This window comes from Balaenoptera ricei, chromosome 8, assembly GCF_028023285.1.
Source record: "Balaenoptera ricei isolate mBalRic1 chromosome 8, mBalRic1.hap2, whole genome shotgun sequence".
NCBI classification, from domain to species: Eukaryota; Metazoa; Chordata; class Mammalia; order Artiodactyla; family Balaenopteridae; genus Balaenoptera; species Balaenoptera ricei.
Genome location: NC_082646.1, coordinates 43,527,167 through 43,547,736, shown reverse-complemented (window position 1 = coordinate 43,547,736; position 20,570 = coordinate 43,527,167). Strand labels below are relative to the sequence as shown.

Below are 20,570 nucleotides of genomic sequence, written 5' to 3'. Positions count from 1 at the left end.
TCATGTTTAAAATTCTGCCCCAGGCTGAGTGTCCCATTCACTGGCTTTGGAGGCAAAGGTATGACACTACTGACTGAGGCCCTTGGGGGCTGACAACAGCCAGTCTCTGGGGAAGAGGCCTGGTCTGCTAACAGCATCTCTGCAGGAGCATGGGGGTATTCTCCTAAAATAAACATGCCCCCACGAGACAGGAGGGTGGTTACACACCCCACCCAGCTGAGGCTCCAGGAGGGTACACCAGCACCCTCTGTCCCCGGAAATGGAATCCACATTGGCCTCTGGACCATACTTCCCTAATAGCTTGGAGACCTCTCTTCCCTAACAGCTTGTCCCTTGAATGAATGTCCCTGTGACTGAGTCCCCTTGTCCCCAGGTTTTAAAAGAAAGCATTAAGATTCCAAGATAAATTTCCTTCTGCAGAAGTCAAAACCATCCCAGATTTGGTGTAGCCCTTTCACTTGAATCTTGCTGCTTATGACTTTCTGCTTCAATTTATTTTTACTAGGAAAATATACTTACTGTTCTGGTAAATTGTAGACTATAAACAAAACAATCTTCCAATAAAGCAAGAATTAAACAATTTAAATTATTTATATAAATATATAAATGATATATATGTGCTAAATAATTCATTCTAGATAGTGTGGGATAATAAACACTGATCTGGAGTTCACTGGATTCCAAGGCAAGGGTCAACCCCTTCTGCTTGAACACTGAGCTGTTAGATTTGATTCAAATCTGAAGTAACCAGGATGGTAACTCTTAGGCTGATGTTTCCTCTGAAGGGAAAGAAAAGTCAGAAAATGTAAAGATCATGAAACCGGCAGCGGAGAGAATTTGCTGCTCTGACCTTGCCTGGCCCAGCTGGGTCCCTGGATCACTCTACTGGTCTCTGCCATGAGTTTGTGCTGGGTAACAGAAGGATGACTGTCCAGAGGTGGGGTTTTTGTTGTTTTTGTTGTTTTGTCTTGTTTTCACTCCTTTCTTGTACAATATCCCTCTTTCCAGATTACACTTCAGGAAAAGATGAGGGCAGCTTCTCGATGCTGAGCAGTAGTATATCTTCTAAGTTATCTAAATAAAAGCCATCTTTTTCAAAACTCACACAAGCTTTTTCTTCCAGGGTTCAACCTGCCCAACATCATCGAGCTCCCCTTCTCTTGAGGTGAAAAAGAGCCCAGAGGTTTTAATATTCCCCGATGCAAGGGAAAAACTGTACCAGATTTGGGAATCATCCTAGCTCCGAGACCTACCAGCTGAATTTCAGTTTCTTCACAGTAGACAGTAATCCTACCCATCCCATAGAGATGGGAGGGTTAAATGAAAGTATCTATATGTCTCCTAGCACATAGAAAACACTCAGTGTTAGCTGTGGCTGCTATGATTATTTATTCTGGTATTACTAAAAGGGCAAGTGGCTCTTTCAACCATATTGTAAACTGATTACCTAAAGAAAGTTTTGATTATATGCTTTGTATATATCATATAGGGGGAATATAAGCCATTATACATTCAATCAAAGAATTGGATTCTGGGACTTCCCTGGTGGCTCAGTGGTTAACACTCTGTGCTCCCAATGCATGGGGCCGGCATGCATGCTGCAACTATGAGTTCGCGTGCCACAACTAAGGAGCCAGCAAGCTGCAACTCAGCAGCCCGCGAGCTGCAACTAAGGAGCCCACCTGCTGCAACTAAGACCTGGGTGCAACCTAATTAATTAATTATTTAAAAAAAAGAAGAAGAATTGGATTCTGTTAGACAGCTGGGTTACAGACTCATCTTGGCCATTCATCAGCCAGCAACCTTGGCACATTATTTATCTCCAAGAGTCTGTTCCTTTCTTTTCCAGCTGGGCCAATCATACCTGTCCCCGAGGCCTCACAGAGCTGTTGAAAGGAGATACAAGATGGTCTGGGTAAAAGTGGTTTGGAAAGGGTTTCAAGTACTATCCAGAGTGAAAGATATTATTGTTGGGATGTGGGAAGCTGAGCTTCTGTGAGCATATTTTGATTTGCATTTGAACTTGGGGGCAGGCATAAAGAATGCCAATCCTGCTCATTTTTTTAGCCCTAGGACACTCCATAGGTGTTCAAAACGTTGATTTACTTTTTAAAGAAACCAGCTAGGAATCTTGAACCTCTCTCCTTTGGCTCTCTCCTTTCCCTTCTCTAGGGTTTGAATTTTCTTCCCATATAATTTAATTTCACTGTTGGCAGCCATTATTGGTTTCACCTATTATGAAAAGAATCCTCTTATGTTAAGAGGCCACGAGCCTGGAACACTGGAAGCAATCACCACTGTTCTACACTTGGACGTCAACATGGGAATTGCTTTCTGTGGCAGACATCCTCTCTGCATTGGAAGGGAAACCTGCCAGAGTGGGGCAGGATGCAGATGCCTGGCAAACCCTTCAACAGATTCTACTGTGCTTGGGATCAAGTCCAGAGTCCTCAAGGTGACCTTGAGGCCTCCCTGGACCAGTTCCTGCCCTATTCTCTAGCCTGATTCTCAGGCCTGAACTTACTTCTTTTGGGATGTCTTCTCAGTTCCTTGAATGCGATACCCTCTCTCTTAAATCTGGGCATTCCTCTGCATCACCTTGGATGTCATAGCTCCAATCTCCCCATCATCATGACTTATCTCCCTAGATTTGCTTTAGTTTGTCTTGTTGATAGTAGGGTGGATTCTGTTTCGCCTGAAGATGTATGAATCACCCAAAGTCCATAGTTTACATTAGAGCTCACTTTTGGTGCTGTATGTTCTATGGGTTTGGACAAATGTAATGACATGTATACACCATTGTGGTATCACACAGAGTAGTTTCACTGCCCTAAAAATCCTCTGTGCTCTGCTTATTCATCTCTCTTTCTCCCCTAACCCCTGGCAACCACTGATCTTTTTAGTGTCTGCGTAGTTTTGCCTTTTCTAGAATGTCATATATTTGGAATCATACTAGCCTTTTCAGATTGGCTTCTTTCACTTAGTAATATGCATTTAAGGTTCTTCCATGTCCTTTCATGACTTAATATCTCATTTCTTGTTAGTGCTGGAAAATATTTCATTGTATGAATGTACCACAGTTTATTTATCCATTTACCTATTGAAGGACATCTTGGTAGTTTCCAGTTCTGGGAAATGATGAATAAAGCTGCTATAAACATCCATGTGGAGGCTTTTGTGTGGAGATGAGTTTTCAACTTCTTTGGAGAAATGTCAAGGAGTACAATATATGGATCATGTGATAAGAGTGTGTTTAGTTTTGTTAGAAACGGCCAAACTGTCTTTTTTTTTTAAATTTTATTTATTATTTATTTATTTTTTGGCTGCGTTGGGTCTTCATTGCTGTGCACGGGCTTTCTCTAGTTGCATCAGGCGGGGCCTACTCTTCGTTGCGGTGCGCCAGCTTCTTATTGTAGTGGCTTCTCTTGTTGCAGAGCATGGGCTCTAGTCACGCAGGCCTAGTAGTTGTGGCTCATGGGCTCTAGAGTGCAGGCTCAGTAGTTGTGGCACACAGGCTTAGTTGCTCCGTGGCATGTGGGATCTTCCCAGACCAGGGATCAAACCCATGTCCCCTGCATTGGCAGGTGGATTCTTAACCACTGCTCCACCAGAGAAGTCCCAAACTGTCTTTCAAAGTGGCTATACCATTCTTCTGACCTTTTAAGGCACAGCCTGGTCAGCTGTGCCAGGAGACAGCATGGACTTCTTGGCAGCAAGTACCCCAATTCCAATGTCCAAAGGTCTTGAGATATCTGTTGTGGCTATGTGCATGATCCCAGACCAGGGCAGCACAGGGCAAATACCCTGTGTTTCATACACAATTAACCAATTGTGTGTTATTGGTGTGTCTGAACTGGGGCAACATATATTGTATTCAACTTTCCTATTGTTCTGAGGGCCACTGACAGCCAGAGAAGTGCTACTCTATGTTTGCTACATGTGCACTTGTAAGAACAGGGAAAGCATGTCTGTCCCTTCTTTGAAAATGCCCCTAGACACCATCCAGCTGTGTCTCTTCCTCATTCCTGTTGCTCTCCGACCAACTGGCTGCTCATTCCTCCTCGCTCATTGGGGATTTGCCCCCAAATCATGGGTTTCCTTTTCTCTCACCACCATAATATTCAGCCCATGACTTCTCAGGTCCTCGATCTTCTCATTACCAACAAGCTTCGTCCAGCAACCCATTCCCATCATCACCTCAGAGCCCTCATATCAATAAAATCCACACTCTTCAGAAATCTCAGTTTCAAACAAGTCACTCTCTCAATACCACAATTTGGGTTTTCAGATTCATCCACCACAACTCTTTGAATTCAACCCCTCCCATCCCTTGATCCTGCCTCTTTCCCATGACCCACCAGCCCCTTCCCCATCTCCCCCGTTTTCTCAACTTCTCTCGTTTAATGTCCTTCTAGGGTCCATCTTCCCATCACACCCTCACACTTCCTTTTGTTAGTTACTCCTCACCAGCAAATCGAAATCCTGAGCGAAGTTCACTCTGCCTTCTCTGTGTCTATCCTGAGTGGCTCCAAGTTGCTGCTTAATAACCACCAGCAAGGCTGACTGGCTTCATTTCAAACCATCATCTTAAGCTGTACAGTGGCGCACGCTCTTCTGACACACCTGCCATGCTTTCCTAGTTAAAGTTCCTCTTTTCTGTAATGACATTTCAGACCTTCTCCTGTCTTCAAATCTTCCACACTCTTTCCCCCTGAATCCCGGCTAATGAGGTAGCATCGAACACCCTGAGAATACAGCAGGCAGAGAGGAACTCCCTCATCTCATACCAATCTAGAAACACTTCTGAATTTGTACTGGCTTCTGCTTCATTTCTACTTCAGGGAAGAAAGCCTCTCTCTCCTAACAATAATCTACCTTCCTTAGGCTCTGGATGGGCTCACCTCTCAAGGAGTTTATTGCTTTAATTATTATCTTCTCCTGCATCACCACGCCATTAGAGTCTCTCCCTCTCCACTGCATTCTTTTTTGTTTTTGTTTCTATTTGGGGGAGGGGGCGGTGGGAGAGTATAATTTACATATAATAACATACATACAAATAACATCCCAGAAATTCATTTCATGTTCTGTTCCAGTCAATCCTCACCCCCACGGGCAACCATTGCTCTGATTACTATCACCATAGATGATATTTTCCTGCTTTTGGCCATTCTATAATTGGAATTGTATAGAATGTACCCTTTCGTATCTGGCTTCTTTTGTTCAATATAATGTTCTTTTAGATTAATCCATGTTGCTGTGCATATCAGTAGTTTTTATTGCTGGGTGGTATTCACAATTACCACAATTTGTTTACCCGTTCATCTCTCGAGGGACCTTTGGGTTGTTTCCGGGTCTGGGTTACTATAAGTAAGACTGCTCTGGATTATTCTTGCACAGATCTTTTTGTGGACATATGTTTCATTTTCTTTTCATTTCTGGTCATAGGATGGTATATGTTTAATTCTATAAGAAACTATCAAACTACCAAGCACTTTAAAGTGGCTGTACCATTTTGCATTCTCCTAAAAGCGATGTATGAGAGTTCCAGGTACTTTACTTCTTCGCCAGATAGATAATCAGTCATTTTGATTCCAGTGATGCAAACAGAGCTTAAGACAGTGCTTGGCATAAATTTACCCTCAAGAGGGATGAGCAGTTGTTATTATCAGAGTAAAAGTGCTCAAACATTTTAAAGGAAGGGCATCTAAGTTTCTTCTTTCCTATAACCATAGTGCACTCTTCTTCTTTTTCTAACCCCTCCAAAAACAACATTATAATAACCCCCAGTATTGACCATACATCTATTTAAGTATTATCATGTTTAAATAGATGTTCCTAAATCTATTTAAGTATTGTCGTGGCTTTTTAAGGAGGACAGGGCAGAGACATCACCAATACTTCCCACATAAACAGCAAGTGCTCAATAAATAGCACAGGTTCGTCTTTCTCCTGCAGCTGCCTAGAGTGTAACCCTCTCCCTTATTTTGCTCTGGGATCTGTCCCCATAGCCTGGAGTCACCACCTTTTTGGGGCTGTACAGCCCCATGGGGACCTTCTGACAACCAATCAGCAGGTCCCCGACGAACTGCACCTTTTCTAGTCCGAAAATCTGGGTGTCCCTAGACACAGCTTCTCTGACGGTGCGCTCAGGCACTGAGGCCCGAACTGGGCCAGGCACGTGCTGGGCTCCGGGTGGCAGCGCCTGGCGGCGCCCTCGCAGCTGCTCCTGAGCTAGCGAGGGGGGGACGCGCTCCCTTGGCAACGCCTGCACCCCAAATCCTCCTCTGCTTCCTACGTTTTTTCTCCGTCCCTTGCCCATGCTTATCTCTTCCAGGTCCCTGCCCACTGGCCTCCTCCCTGGCCCGCGCGACCTGGGTAGGGAAGGGGGCGGCAGGAGCGCCGGACTCGGCACTGCGCGCCCAGCGTGCGGAGAGACCCGGTGCGTGGCGGCTGGCGCGGTGCGGGAGGGTCCACGATGCCCGAGAACGCCTCCTTCGCCAACTGCTGCGAGGCGGGCGGCCGAGCGGAGAGCCGGGTCTGGACTGGGGCAGGAGGCGCGCGGCCCTCCGGCACCCCCCGGCCGCCCTGGGTGGCGCCCGCGCTGTCCGCCGTGCTCATCGTCACCACCGCGGTGGCCATCGTGGGCAACCTCCTGGTCATCCTCTCGGTGCTCGGGAACCGCAAGCTCCGGAACGAAGGTGAGCGCCACGCCCGCTGCTGCGTCGGTCCCCCTCTGGTGTCTGGTCTTGCCCCTGCCCCTGATCCTGCAATCCGCCGCCTTGTCCCTCGTCAGGCCCCCGCGCCGCGTTCCCTTCTCCCTAACCAGTCCCCGAGTTTGGTCTTGAACTCAAAAGTTAGGGTGAGTTGCTGCCTTTCCCCGACTTGCGGCTCTAGCAAATGGACCAGGAAGCACTTGGCGCATCAGCGCCAGCATGAATTGGGCAAAGTTTTTCTTGCGCACTTTTCGGCAGACCCGGGCGCTGTGGAAATCCAAGCCGCTGGAAGCCGTAGCTCTCCAAGGCGCTCCAGTGTGTGCGGGTCCCCATGGTGACCCTCCCTGGCCACAGAAATCTCACCATCTTCAACACCTCCCTCGCCGGCCAAGCACTGTGGTTCACGCAGTAGGTGCTTAGGAAATATTTGCTGAGCCAATGAGTGAATTAATGGAAACGCTCCAGTGAATTTTCGTCCTAGACTTATCTCCTCATCTTGGTTCCAAACAAGAGAGTGCAAAAGCAGACATCTGCAGCCTCTGCTTGGATGGAACTAAATTGCTTTGCGATAACCGTGGTCTTTAATGAAGACCGGGAATTCGTAGGACTACACGAAGATTAAAATAGTGATTTGGCAAAATAGTGTTGCAATCCTGAGAATATTTTTCCTCTTTCAATCCACTCTCATTTCAACTTTCCCATACTCAGGTGTGCCAGGGGACAAAACCAGAGGGAGGGAGTCTCTAAACTCTGGCCCTGAGGGTCATTGGAGCACACTGACCACTCCAGCTTGGGGAGAAGCTCAATGACCTGTTTGTCAATTTGTCATTTCCCAGTTTGGGTCTTAGGGGCAACTCAAATATTACAGTGAATTAAAATGAAAAGATAGCAGAAAGCCAATTATATAGCTTAAACACGCTTTTCTAAGGAGGCTGACCATTCAGAAAGGCTATTTTTAACAAATTGCTATATATATTTTATGTGGCCCTGTGACTCCATGATTTTTATCTAAAGAACAAACAAAAAATAAAAATGTGAGCTTCTGTGCATAATATTGGAAACTTCATATTATTAAGAAGTAACTGTATGGTGACAGATGGTAGCTAGGCTTATCCTAGTGATCATTTTGAAATGTTAAGACGTATCGAATCCCTGTATTGTGCCCTAGGAACTAACATATTGTTATAGGTTAATTATACTTCAAAAACAAACAAACAAGCTCATAGACAAAGAGGGCAGATTTGTGGTTACCAGAGGCAGGGGCTGAGGGGAGAGGGAACTGGGAGAAGGCAGTCAAAAGACGCAAACTTCCAGTTACAAGATAAATAAGTACTAGGGATGTAATGTACAACAGGCTACATGTAACTAACCCTGCTGTGTGTTACATATGAAAGTTGTTAAGAGAGTAGATCCTAGGAGTTCTCATCACAAGGAAAAATGTCTTTTTTTCTGTTTCTTTTTGTATCTATATGAAATGATGGATGTTCACTAAACTTATTGTGGTAATCATGGTGTATATAAGTCAAATCATCATGCTGTACGCCTTAAGCTTATACAGTGCTGGATGTCAATTATATCTCAATAAAACTGGAAGAAAAAAAGTAAGCTTTCTAACTCAGTCATTTCAGTAGTGGATGCTCGTATTATCTGCAGTAACTTTTTCAAGATATTATTGTGTCCTTTGAGTAGAGGCTTATCTACTAGGAAAGAACAGGTTACTATCAGAAAGCTGTATTTAATATTTCCATCCTATTGCCCTTTCGTAGCAGCCACAAGAATTCATTTCCTGCCCAGGGACGCAATGAGGAGGCAGGGCCTCTCTTCCTGACTAGCAGGGTGTTTAGAGGAGACCCGGTGGGCTGCCTACCACGGGCGGGGTGGCTGAAGGTTGAGGGTGCTTCTTCCTTTTGCCTGAAGGAGACAAGCTTATTCTCCCCTCCTCCGTCCCGAGGAGGGCTGGCCTCTTCTGCTCTCCTAGCGAAGTTCATGGAAACCTTATTGATTTGGCCTGGCTGGGTAATGAGCATGTTAAATTGCTGGCACACCGTATGTCCTATCCTTCCTGACTCCCTCTGAGTCTGCTACAGCCCATCACCAGAAAAAATTTTAACACTTTATCTAAATGATATTAATTCCTGGCACATTAAAGGCTGCTCCGGTCACACAACCAATTTTTATTTGACCCATGGCTTTATTGATGATAGTCATACATACTATGAAAAATCATAGTATTAATGTAAACTAAATAACTTTGGCAGATTGAGATTTCAAAAGATGCCTGAAAACCTACAGCAGTTTGAAGAGCTAGCACCCATTCCACTATTAATCAGCTCTTCTCTTACTGAAGAGTATGGACTTACTTTAAGAAACATTTATCTTAGAGCTTTCTGTAATTGAGTCTGGTTCCTTAATTCATTGTTATTAAGAAAATAGGGCTGTGACAATGAGAACATGTGTATTTCCAATGACTAAGGCACACAGCCCATATTGAGGTCGCAGCAGCGTTCTTAGCAGGTGTCAGTATCCTCTACTTGACTATTACAAACCCAGTTTCTCTGTGCAGCAGACTCTCATCATTCATAACAGGGATGTTCCTGATAGCGGGGTAGGTGGTTAGATTAACTGTCCTTTTTAAGGGAGGGACTTCCCTGTCTTCAGGTTCCGTTGCTCGTGCTTTGGGTTGATTTTTTCAGAGATGGCACTAGAGCAAGGCAGACAGGAAGGGATGGAGGGAAGACGGGAGGCAGATTCAGGGCACTGCCCCAACTTAGAAGGTAAGGCCAGCTGTGTGTTACACTCTTTGCTATGTTTCCAGAGCCTTACACATTGCGTGGCACTGGTGGCATTTCATATTTCTCGGTGTGTGCTTTCTGGAGCTTGCCACACTTCAGGCCCTCCTGATAGCGTCTGAGGACTTCTCCTTGTGCCCGCCCCTGTCACTCATCCCCAGCCCAGACCTCACCAATGTTCATCCCTGTATTTTCTCTCTCTCCCTCTCCTGCTTTCACAGAACTTTCCTCCATCAAGTTCCTTCTCTCTCTTCTGTATTTTCAATTTCTGTCTCTTTCCCTTTAGCTTACACACACACACACACACACACACACACACACACACACACACACAAAGGGGCTCCTTTGTTTAAAAGAAAAAAATCTTTCCTTGGTCTTATGTCTCCTTCTAACTTCAGGGCTACCTTTCTCCTTCTCTTTTCAGCCAGACGTATTAATATAACAGTTTACATCCATTAATCACCTCATTGCTTCCCATTTCCTCCTCAGCCCCCTGGGGTCTGCCCTCGTGGGAAGTGCCCCTCTGTGCTGTGTGGGACACTGAGAGCCACTCCCTCCTTGAGACCTTCCATTCCCTTGGCTTACCTGATGCTAGTTTTTGGACCTCCTTCCTCTCTCAGACACCTGATCCCTGGGGGTCCTCTTTGGTTCCTTCATTCCCCAAGCCCTCCTGATTTTTGTCTCATAGCGTCTCTCCATTTCCCCCTTTCCTGCCCCCCTACTCCTACTGCCCCAATTTACACCCTCATCCTCCCTTGAGCAAACCATGTCCATAGTCACCAGACAGCTTTCCCCACTCCTCTACCCTCCCTGTTACCACGGCCAGGGTCACCCCTGCCTCCAGGGACCACCCTCCATCTACAGAATGGCGTCCAGCTCCAGAGCACGGCTGGAACAAGCCTCCGGGACCTGCCTAACCCCCTCAATGTCACAGACTTGTCTCACTTCTCCCACTCAATACGACACGAGCTGCTGTCGCTTCCACCCGGTCTGTGTTCTTTTTTTTTTTTTTAATTGGGGTATAGTTTTACAATATTGTGTCAGTTTCTGCTGTACAATGAAGTGAATCAGCTATATGTATGCATATATCCCCTCCCTCTTGGACCTCCCTCCCTCCCCTCCCCCCCGCCATCCCACCCATCTAGGTTGATGCTCTATCCTCATCTTGGGAAGCTCCCTGCCTCTTTTCGGCTATTGAATATCTCTTTCAAACCCCTTCCTCAGCTCCCCTGCGGGTTGTTGATTTTTATCATTAATAACATAAAAGGTGTGGTTACTGTCTTCCCCGCCCCCGCCCCCCTCTTCCCCGCCCAGCCCAGGCTCCCCGCATGCCCTCCCCATACAACACCTCCCTCACTGTATTGCTCTTAGTATTTTTTCTCTCCCCACTGGACTGTGAAATCCTTGAGAGCAGAGACTTTTATTCCATTTCTAAAACTGAATATAGATTTGCTGAAACAAACTGAAGTGGACAAGATACCAGGAAAGCAGTGAGACAGAAGGTATTAATTTTGCTTCATGAGGTGAGGTCTACTCAGCACCGATCACGCCATCAGTACAATCCTCATGGAACTGAATTGCTTTGAGCGCTGAAAGCCCAAAGTACACCTCACTCTTGTCCTCAGACACTTGACTGGCACCTGCACTAGGGTGTATCTTGATCCCTGCTGTTCCTGTGTGGCCAGTGGGTTCCCTAAAATTGTGCCCCAGTGACTCCTTAGGGAGTTTGTCTTTTTAAAAAATTTTTATTGCAGTATAGTTGATTTACAATGTTGTGTTAGTTTCAGGTATACAGCAAAGTGCATTAGTTATACATATATATATATACCCACTCTTTTTTTTTTTTTTTTTAGATTTTTTTCCCCATATAGGTCATTACAGAGTATTGAGTAGAGTTCCCTGTGCTGTACAGCAGGTTCTTACTAGTTATCTATTTTGTATATAGTAGTGTGTATATGCCTCTTGCCGGTCTGGCTGGAGGCTGCCCGCTTTACACTGCCTGTGAAATTGAGTCTCCTGCCTTTACCTGCACCATCCTGACTGTCAGCCACACAGAAGAGAGCTGAGAGAAACGTGTCCTTACTGTAACATCGAGATAGTCTCCATCAGCAAGGGGAAAGCACAACAGCATTCATGATTCTTGGCCCGTCGGCACAGGGACCCTAATTTCCCTGGTGAGGGTCAGGAGCCACGGTCTGACAATGGCTTCTTGCACTGCAGATGGATTAAGAGGCTGTCGGAGAGGTGCTGTTAGTGAGCGGGTGCATATCCATACCTAGGACATCCCTGTGATTTGTAAGGAAAAAGGATGTGGAATATTTGACAGGAAAACATGGAGGATTTGCTTGCTGAACACCCAGGTCCTTGTCCAGAATCCACTCTGTCCTCTGGATGCCCAGCGATGCTTAGAGTCTGCATCGTCTCTTATCCAGAACCGGTGCCTGCATTGCAGACTTCCTGATGGGCATTTTCAGCCTGGCACGTAATTGGCATCCCCAGTTACATTAGAGCAGAGCCCGCCATGAGGCCCCTTTTCCTCCCACTTGTTGATGGAGGAGGTAAATGATGATTGAATAAGCAGGCTGGCCCTAGGCAAAAGCTCCTGAAAGGCCTGGAGGAAATATTTATTAGACCCATAGCCCCTGCCCTTCAGGTGTTACAAGGTAAGGTGGAGCCCACTTCATCCAGGCTCTATGCTACCACTGAATACTCCTGGAGATGCCCCTTGGTGACAGGCGTCTTTTAACCTGCTGAGCTTTCGGGCTTCGGAGGGCTTCTTATCAGCTGAAAACCAAACTGGGCTACATTGGACTCCTTCCCTGATATTACCTGAACTTTCCAACTTCACATTTTGGCTCTGAATGCTTATTTTCTCTTTACCAGGCAAAAATGAAAGCATTTTAAATCTCTTAATTATGTCTTTAGCCAAATAATCAGGAAAGCTCATAATCCTCGTTAATTCCTCCCATAGAGTCCTTAGCAGCCCCGCGTGTGAGCACTTTCATGTTAGACTGCCTTTTTCTTCCCCCGCACAAAGTCGGAGTCTGTATTTAGCATGATATGCAGCAAAACTCAGAAGATCTTGATGCTGCTGTTAGGTCTTAACAGTTTAAAATACTTACGGCTGAAACAGGAAAAGTTAGGGAGTTGGGAAGTAAAGTTGCAGTTCTGAGGGTGTTTACACTCTAGATGCAATGTCCTAATTTCTTCATCATCCTCACCCTATAGGACTTCTCACATCTTATCTCCCAGGGAGCTTAGTCCAACCTTATGAGCCTCTTTCTTGTTCTTTGTAGTAATAATATAAAACTGTTATAATTGTATATAATTATAATAATATAAAAACTCATAATAATATAAATAATAATGCAGATGATAATATAAAAATTGCAATAATAAATAATAGCTAAGATTGTTATGTGTAGGGTTAGCAGATGCAAACTATTATATATAGAATGAATCAACAACAAGGTCCTACTGTATAGCACAGGGAACTATATTCAATATTCTGTGATTAAACCATAATAGAAAAGAATATAAAAAAAGGACATATATGTGTATAACTGAATCACTCTGCTGTATAGCAGACATTAACACAACATTGTAAATCAACTATACTCCAATGAGAAAAAGATTGCTATGTGCTTATTATGTGTCAGATACAAGCCTCTCTCATTTAAAAGAGAGAGAAAGAGAAAAGAAAAAAAAACGTCTTACACAATCTCTCCATCAAAGGATAGCCCTTTCCAAGTACCGGTCCATTTCTCTCCATTTCTTTTGAAGGCAAAGCTGGTTGGGAGGGCAGCCTCCAGTGCAAAAGTTTATCCTCCAACACTCGACAGAATTCGCCCTTGCTAACATCACTGCTGATCTCCTAACTGGCAGGTGACATGGGCACTTTTCTGTTCTTTCTCATTCTTGTGGATGACCAAAAACTCTACACCCTTAATCCCTTTGACATTTCTTTTTCCTGGTTTCCTCTTGTTTCTCTTTTTGCTTTTTCTCCCTCTTTCTCTGTTCACATATTCTGAGTGTTGGTTTCTTGATCTGTAAAATGGAAATCATGCAATCAACCTTAAAGGATTCTTGTGAGAAACAATTGAGTCAGTTTACGTGAATGCACATTATAAACGTCAAGGTACTATACCAATTGTGGGGTTTTTTTTTTGTTATAACTAAGTGTAACTAAAGTAATAAAATGGGGGCTTCCCAGGTGGCGCAGTGGTTGAGAATCTGCCTGCCAATTCAGGGGACACGGGTTCGAGCCCTGGTCTGGGAGGACCCCACATGCCGCGGAGCAACTAGGCCCGTGAGCCACAACTACTGAGCCTGCACGTCTGGAGCCTGTGCTCTGCAACAAGAGAGGCCATGATAGTGAGAAGCCCGCGCATTGCAATGAAGAGTGGCCCCCACTTGCCACAACTAGAGAAATCCCTTGCACAGAAGCGAAGACCCAACACAGCCAAACATAAATAATAAATAAATAGCGTTCCCTTAAAAAATAAATAAATAAATAAATCAAGTAAGAGTTTCCAAGCAATGCCTTGATGGTTATGGAATATGATTTTGTAATAAGCATCTCAGTTAATTATTTAAATGCATGCCTATGCTCTTAAATATATTTTATTCTTTTAAGTGGTTAAAATACCCCCATCATATATTTTTTTTTATACCATTAGCTTGCTTAGTAATCCTTTTCTTTTTAAATTAACGTGATGTTACATTTCAACTCAGCCCTTGTATGATTCATCCACACACTCCAGGGTTTTCACAAACAATGTGATTTGGGAAGAAAACAATCTCCACCCTCAAAGAATTTGGGAATCTAATTAGGAGCTTATGTTAATATAAAAGTGCACTATTTTAGTATTTGTGAGGAACTCACATTTTTAATAAATTATCTGTTCAGTTATTTCAAATGCCTTATCTCAGAATATAACTAACAAGAATATCTCACATTCGTTTGGAGACTGTTATTATGTCTTAAATTTTTTCCCATGCAGGATCCTATTTGAGGTGAACAGCCATCCTGGGATGGGAGGCAGGCCTGTGACAAGGGCCTTTGTGGTTTTGTCCGGCCCCTTGCTGAATTGTCCTGCTTGACCAGCCCCATCCTCCAGTACTGCCCTCAGCCCCAGGATGACTTAGTTCTTCCCCACTGTTCCCACCACCTCGTGCTAGCCTCCAACCCAGCTCTCACCACACTGAAGAGCCACTGTTTCTGTGTCTCTTTCCCCAATGGCAGGGGCGTGTCTTTCACCCATCACTGCGCCCTACCCAAGTGTGATAGGTGCTCAATAACTATATTACACGTTTGAGCAAGTGGAGGATGGAAGAAGACCTCAAGGCATGGAAAGTTTAACCCTGTTAGAAATGATAGATCATCTGTTTACTTACCTATCCTAACCCGCATCACGCCTTGATTTTATTGAATTGTCTCTTCTATGAGACCACGAGCTTTGTAAGAGGAGGGGATGTGTCTCTCTTGCTCACCATGCCCCAGCATAGGCCAGAGCCAATACCTAGTAAATACTCAGCAATATTTGTTGAGCAAATGACTCAATGACTATCTATTTCTACATTGCCAATTTTAGCTCAATGACCAGAGACAATTTAAAACCGAGAAATTCCTGGGTACAGGGAAGAGCAAGATAAAGGTAGCTTTATCTTCCAGAATTCTCCTATCTGATGAAAACTAGATAGCTGAACATCTGCTGGCTCTTTCTCAGATTTCCAGATTCGCATTAAGGACTAGATTTCCCCAAAAGAAGGAGAAAGTAGGCCAGCAGGGAGGGGATTGTGGTGGCTCTATGTGTAGAGGGATGTGCTTTGTATATGAATGCAAAGGGAAGGGAGTTCCATATTAGTACAAAACCTTGTTGTTGAGGTCTGTCTCCACTAATACGCCCTGTCTGATAGAGGCAGATGGAAATAAGTCATGCCAAGACTCGTGATATAAATATTCATTAGAAGTCTGTGCCCCGGATGATGAGCGCTGCTGTGTGTCCTGGTTGATTTCTCACCTGTCTGGGGAAATCATGAATAGAGAACTCGCTCTCCCTTTGACTGTCATCTAGACAGGGTCTGGCTTCTGGCTACAGATGGGAAACAAAGCAAGAATTTTTTTTTTTAAATTTATTTATTTATGGCTGTGTTGGGTCTTCGTTTCTGTGCGAGGGCTTTCTCTAGTTGCGGCAAGTGGGGGCCACTCTTCATCGCGGTGCGCGGGCCTCTCACTGTCGTGGCCTCTCTTGTTGCGGAGCACAGGCTCCAGACGCGCAGGCTCAGTAGTTGTGGCTCACGGGCCCAGCCGCTCCGTGGCATGTGGGATCTTCCCAGACCAGGGCACGAACCCGTGTCCCCTGCATTGGCAGGCAGATTCTCAACCACTGCGCCACCAGGGAAGCCCCCAAAGGCAAGAATTTTATTCGTCTAACTTGGAATTGTGTCAAGAAAGTCGGGAGACGGTATGACGTCTGAGGGCAGATGGATCTACAGCAGAAACTGGTTGATTTCAGCCTTATAGGAACCCCAGGAGTAATGGGGGAGAGTAATTGAAACACTTTCCACGTGGAGCTGAATGTGTTCTTCCCACTATTTACAAGCTGTTTGCCAGCTTCTGGGGCATTATTAGGGGATGAGCCCCATTAACACGGCAGAGCTTGACTTGCTTTCCCGGGAACAGCTGGCTCAGCTGGCACCCGCTCCCAGCCACTCTTGACTTTCTCCACATGTGCTTGCAAGGGCCAAACGCTTCTTTGCCGCTCAGCCAAGAAGCCAGTGGGCGCTGCAGAGACCAGTATTCCCACGTGGGAAAGAAGGGATTTTCTTCACAGAAATAATCATGTGGAGTGTGTGTGATGAGGGGGAAGGAGGGCTCCAAAAGGAAAGGAGGGAACGGATGAAACAATAGTCACAGAGAAAAGAAGTTCAGTGACTAGGTCAAGTTCAAAGTGGCAGGACTGAGATTACCCCAGATCACTCCAACTTCCAGCGCCACTTCCCAATGTCAAAACAACATTTAATTTTTTTTTTTTTTTTGAGAAGTCTCCATACCGTTTTCCACAATGGCTGCATCAGTTTACATTCCCACCAACAGTGTACGAGGGTTCCCTTTTCTCCACACGCTCGCCAGCATTTGTTATTTGTGTTCTTTTTAATCATAGCCATTCTGACAAGTGTCAGGTGATATCTCATTGTGGTTTTGATTTGCATTTCCCTGATGATTAGTGATGTTGAGCATCCTTCCCTGTGTTTGTTGGCAATCTGTATATCTTCTTTGGAGAAATGTCTATTCAGGTCTTCTGCCCATTTTTTGATCAGGTTGTTTGTTTTTTTGATATTGAGTTGCATGAGCTATTTATATTTTGGCTATTAACCCCTTATCGGACATATCATTTGCAAATAATTTTCTCCCATTCAGTAGGCTGCCCATAACATCCAGCAGTTCCACTGCTGGGTATATATCCCCCCAAAAAGAAAACACTAATTTAAAAAGATACATGCACCCCAATGTTCATAGCAGCATTATTTACAGTTACCAAGGTATGGAAGCAACCTATGTGTCTATCAACAGATGAAAGGATAAAAAAGATGTGGTGTATACACACACACACACACACACACACACACACACACACTGGAATATTACTCAGCCGTAACAAAGAATGAAATTTTGCCATTTGCAACAACATGGATGGACCTGGAGGGTATTATGCCTGGTAGAATAAGTCAGACAGAGAAAGACAAATACTCTATGTTATCACTTATATGTGAAATCTAAAAAATACAACAAACTAGTGAATATAACAAAAAAGTAGCAGATTCACAGATATAGAGAACAAACCAGTGGTCATCAGTGGGGAGAGGGAAGGCAGAGGGGCAACATAGCGATAAGGGATTTAGAGAGACAAAACACTATGTACAAAATAAATAAACTACAAGTACTGCACAGGGAATATAGCCAATATTTTATAATAACCTTAAATGGAGTATAATCTAGAAAAATACTGAGTCACCTCTGTGCTTTCATTAATACTATCCGATTTTTCATCTGCTTTATCTGTCTCTGCAGCTTTTTGAAGGCAGGAATTATGTCTTGTGTCGGTATCACTTTCCTCCCAGTTAATCAATAAATGTTTGTTGAATGAAAAAAACAATACTGAATCACTATGTTGTACACCTGAAACTAATACAATATTGTAAATCAGCCCTACTTTAATTAACCAAAAAGAACACTTAAAATTCTAGGAAGAGACAAGGGCTCCTGATTCAGCTGAAAACAAGAAATTCGAGAGAGGAAACCCCTCTCTCTCTTGAGACCAAGTAAGTTCTCAGTAGTGGAGTCAGAACCTGAAATCCACCAGTGGAGACAGAGAACAAGGCTGAGAATTAAATGAACAAGATGGAGACTCCTCCACATCCCAAGCAGGGACTAAGATGTACGTTTCTTGCCTTGTGGTACCAACCAGACAGAATTTGAGGGGGCTTTTCTCCCATTAAGTAAATAGATCCCTGAGATAGTAGAATAGGAAGGAATCTCGCAGTTCAATTTGAGGCAGGCTTCCCCTTTACCATCCAACTTGTACTTGAATACCCTGAGAGACACAGAAGCTCACTACCTGGAAAGCACTTTAAGTATCCAAATCATCTCCTTTCTATTCAGTTACATCCTGCCTCCCTCGGGCCCTAACCTAGCTCTGGACTCAGGAGCAGTTGGGTCCTGAGAACTCCCAGGGAGCTAACAGATATCTTTTCGGTCAGTTCTAAGTGGAGTTACTCCAAGCATCTGAGGCCAAAATGGGCACTTCAGGAAGGCTGCTTGTGGGTCTTCCAGCTTCCCGGGGGCACGTCCTATGGAGTCTTCCCTGAGATGGGTTGAGACTGTGTGTCAGGACAGAGAGGACTGGGAACGCCCTTTCTCTACCTTGTGGGTTTGCGTGTAGCTGCAAGTACAGAGTCTGCTTCACCTGAGGGTCTGACTCAGGGGAACTCCCCGCTGAGTGGCTCTGAAGCTCCCTTTTTCCAAACCCCCTTGAAGCCAGACCACAGCCTGACTTTTCTGGTTGCTGCGCCTTCTGGATCCTTTCCCTCTGCCTGATGCTTTGGACCCCTGAGGTGGTCACAGCAGCCTCCGCAGACTACCCACAGACATATGGTGGCGGTGGCCCATCCATGTCCTGGGAGAGTCCTTCCTGTGAGGGACAAAGGCTAGAATATTCTACAGAATAGAGATCGTGGGGTTTCGTCCTGACTCTTGCTTCCTGTTTCCTGCTCCAGGTAATTTGTTCTTGGTGAGTCTGGCATTGGCTGACCTGGCCTTGTACCCCTACCCGCTAATCCTCTTGGCCATCTTCCACGATGGCTGGGCCCTGGGGGAGGCACGCTGCAAGGCCAGTGCCTTTGTGATGGGCCTGAGCGTCATCGGCTCCGTCTTCGACATCACCGCCATCACCATTAACCGCTACTGCTACGTCTGCCACGGCGTGACCTACCACCGCATCTACTGCCACTGGCACACCCCCCTCTACATCTGCCTTGTCTGGCTCCTCACCTTGCTGGCCCTGGTGCCCAGCTTCTTCGTGGGGTTCCTGGAGTATGGCCCACGCATCTACTCCTGCACCTTCATCCAGACGGCCAGGTCCCGGTACACGGTGGCAGTGGCGGTTGTCCACTTCCTCCCCCCATGGCTGTTGTGTGCTTCTGTTACCTGCGCATCTGGGTGCTGGTGCTCCGGGCCTGCAGGAAGATCAAGGCGGAGGACAATCCATGCCTGTGGTCCAGTAACATCCGGAGCTTTCTGACCACGTTCGTGGTGTTTGTGATCTTCGCCATCTGCTGGGCACCACTGAACTGCATCGGCCTTGCTGTGGCCATCGACTCAGAAGTGGCTCCCGAGGTCCCAGAGGGCCTCTTTGTCACTAGCTACTTCCTGGCTTATTTCAACAGCTGCCTTAATGCCATCGTCTATGGGATCCTGAACCAGAACTTCTGCAGGGGATACAAGAAGATCGCCTCTGCCCTCTGGAACCCATGGCACTACCTGCAGGACTCTTCCAAGGGCAGCCGGGTGGAGGGGCCAGAAAGCCAAGCTCCCCCAGTGGTTAACATCCAGCCCCCGTCCAGGCAGATGCTCTCTTGCGTGATCCCCGGCCGGGCGACAAACTCCTGAAATGATGGGAGTGAATCTGCTCCAAGGGTGAGATCAGGCGGCCTCCTGGACCATGCCAGCCATTCACGGGACAGCACACGGCTTGCGGAACTTCATCCTGTGGACGAGGAGCCCGTCAACACCCTTGGTTCAGGTTGGTCAGAGACACCTGCAGGTACTGGGGGCCCCGTCCCAGCAAGCACAGCCATGGACCTGGCAGACCCGCTCTCACGGGTGCGCTGGGGCTTAGCGCAGACAAGCGCCAAGGAAGGAACAGAATGCGGAGGGGCCTGGGGTGGCAGAGGCCAGTTCCTTCCCACGGGCTGCCCTCTTGTCCTCCTGCTTTGGCCTCCTTGCCGCTTTCGCTCTCTCCCCTGAGAGTGGATATCTCCTCTGTTAGCAAGGACGGAAGATCAAGCTCTGCAGTGCTGGAAGCTGGGTAGCTCTGCAGGGCCTCTGGGGGCTGGCGTGGTGCAAAGGGTAAGCATCCTGTGCTCTCCGCCGCGGACCTTCCCTACATATACGTGTGTGCGCATGTGCAGGCATATACACACGCACATACCGCCCTATACACACCACCCACATCACACTGTACACACACACCACACACGCTCTACACAGTATACACACCGCCCCGCATCACCCTGTAAACACACATACCACACACACCCTCCTCAGGCGTCTGGAGTCTGCCAGGCTCCCTTTCTTGGTTCCACCCTGTTCAAGCTGTGTGACTGGGGTAGGTCCCCTAACCGCTGTTTTCCTCGGTTTACAGCCCTTAAAACGGAGACCTTGCTGCTGCCTGCCTCCCGGGGTTGCGTGAGGAGTCGCTGCGATGATACCTTTCGAGAGCTGAGGACCGCGGCTGGCACTCAGTTATCATTCCCTCTTATTCTTATCCTAACTACCTAAAATGAA

At 46.0% G+C, this 20,570-nt stretch overlaps 1 protein-coding gene across 1 annotated transcript; it reads left to right on the top strand.

The window, feature by feature from the left end:
* Positions 1-6,475: 6,475 nt before the first annotated feature.
* Positions 6,476-19,678, top strand: MTNR1B (melatonin receptor 1B). Its single transcript, XM_059929407.1, is given in 4 exon segments — positions 6,476-6,698; positions 18,782-19,180; positions 19,183-19,614; positions 19,617-19,678. Coding segments are annotated over 4 exon segments (1,116 nt in total).
* The last annotated feature ends 892 nt before the right edge of the window (positions 19,679-20,570 follow it).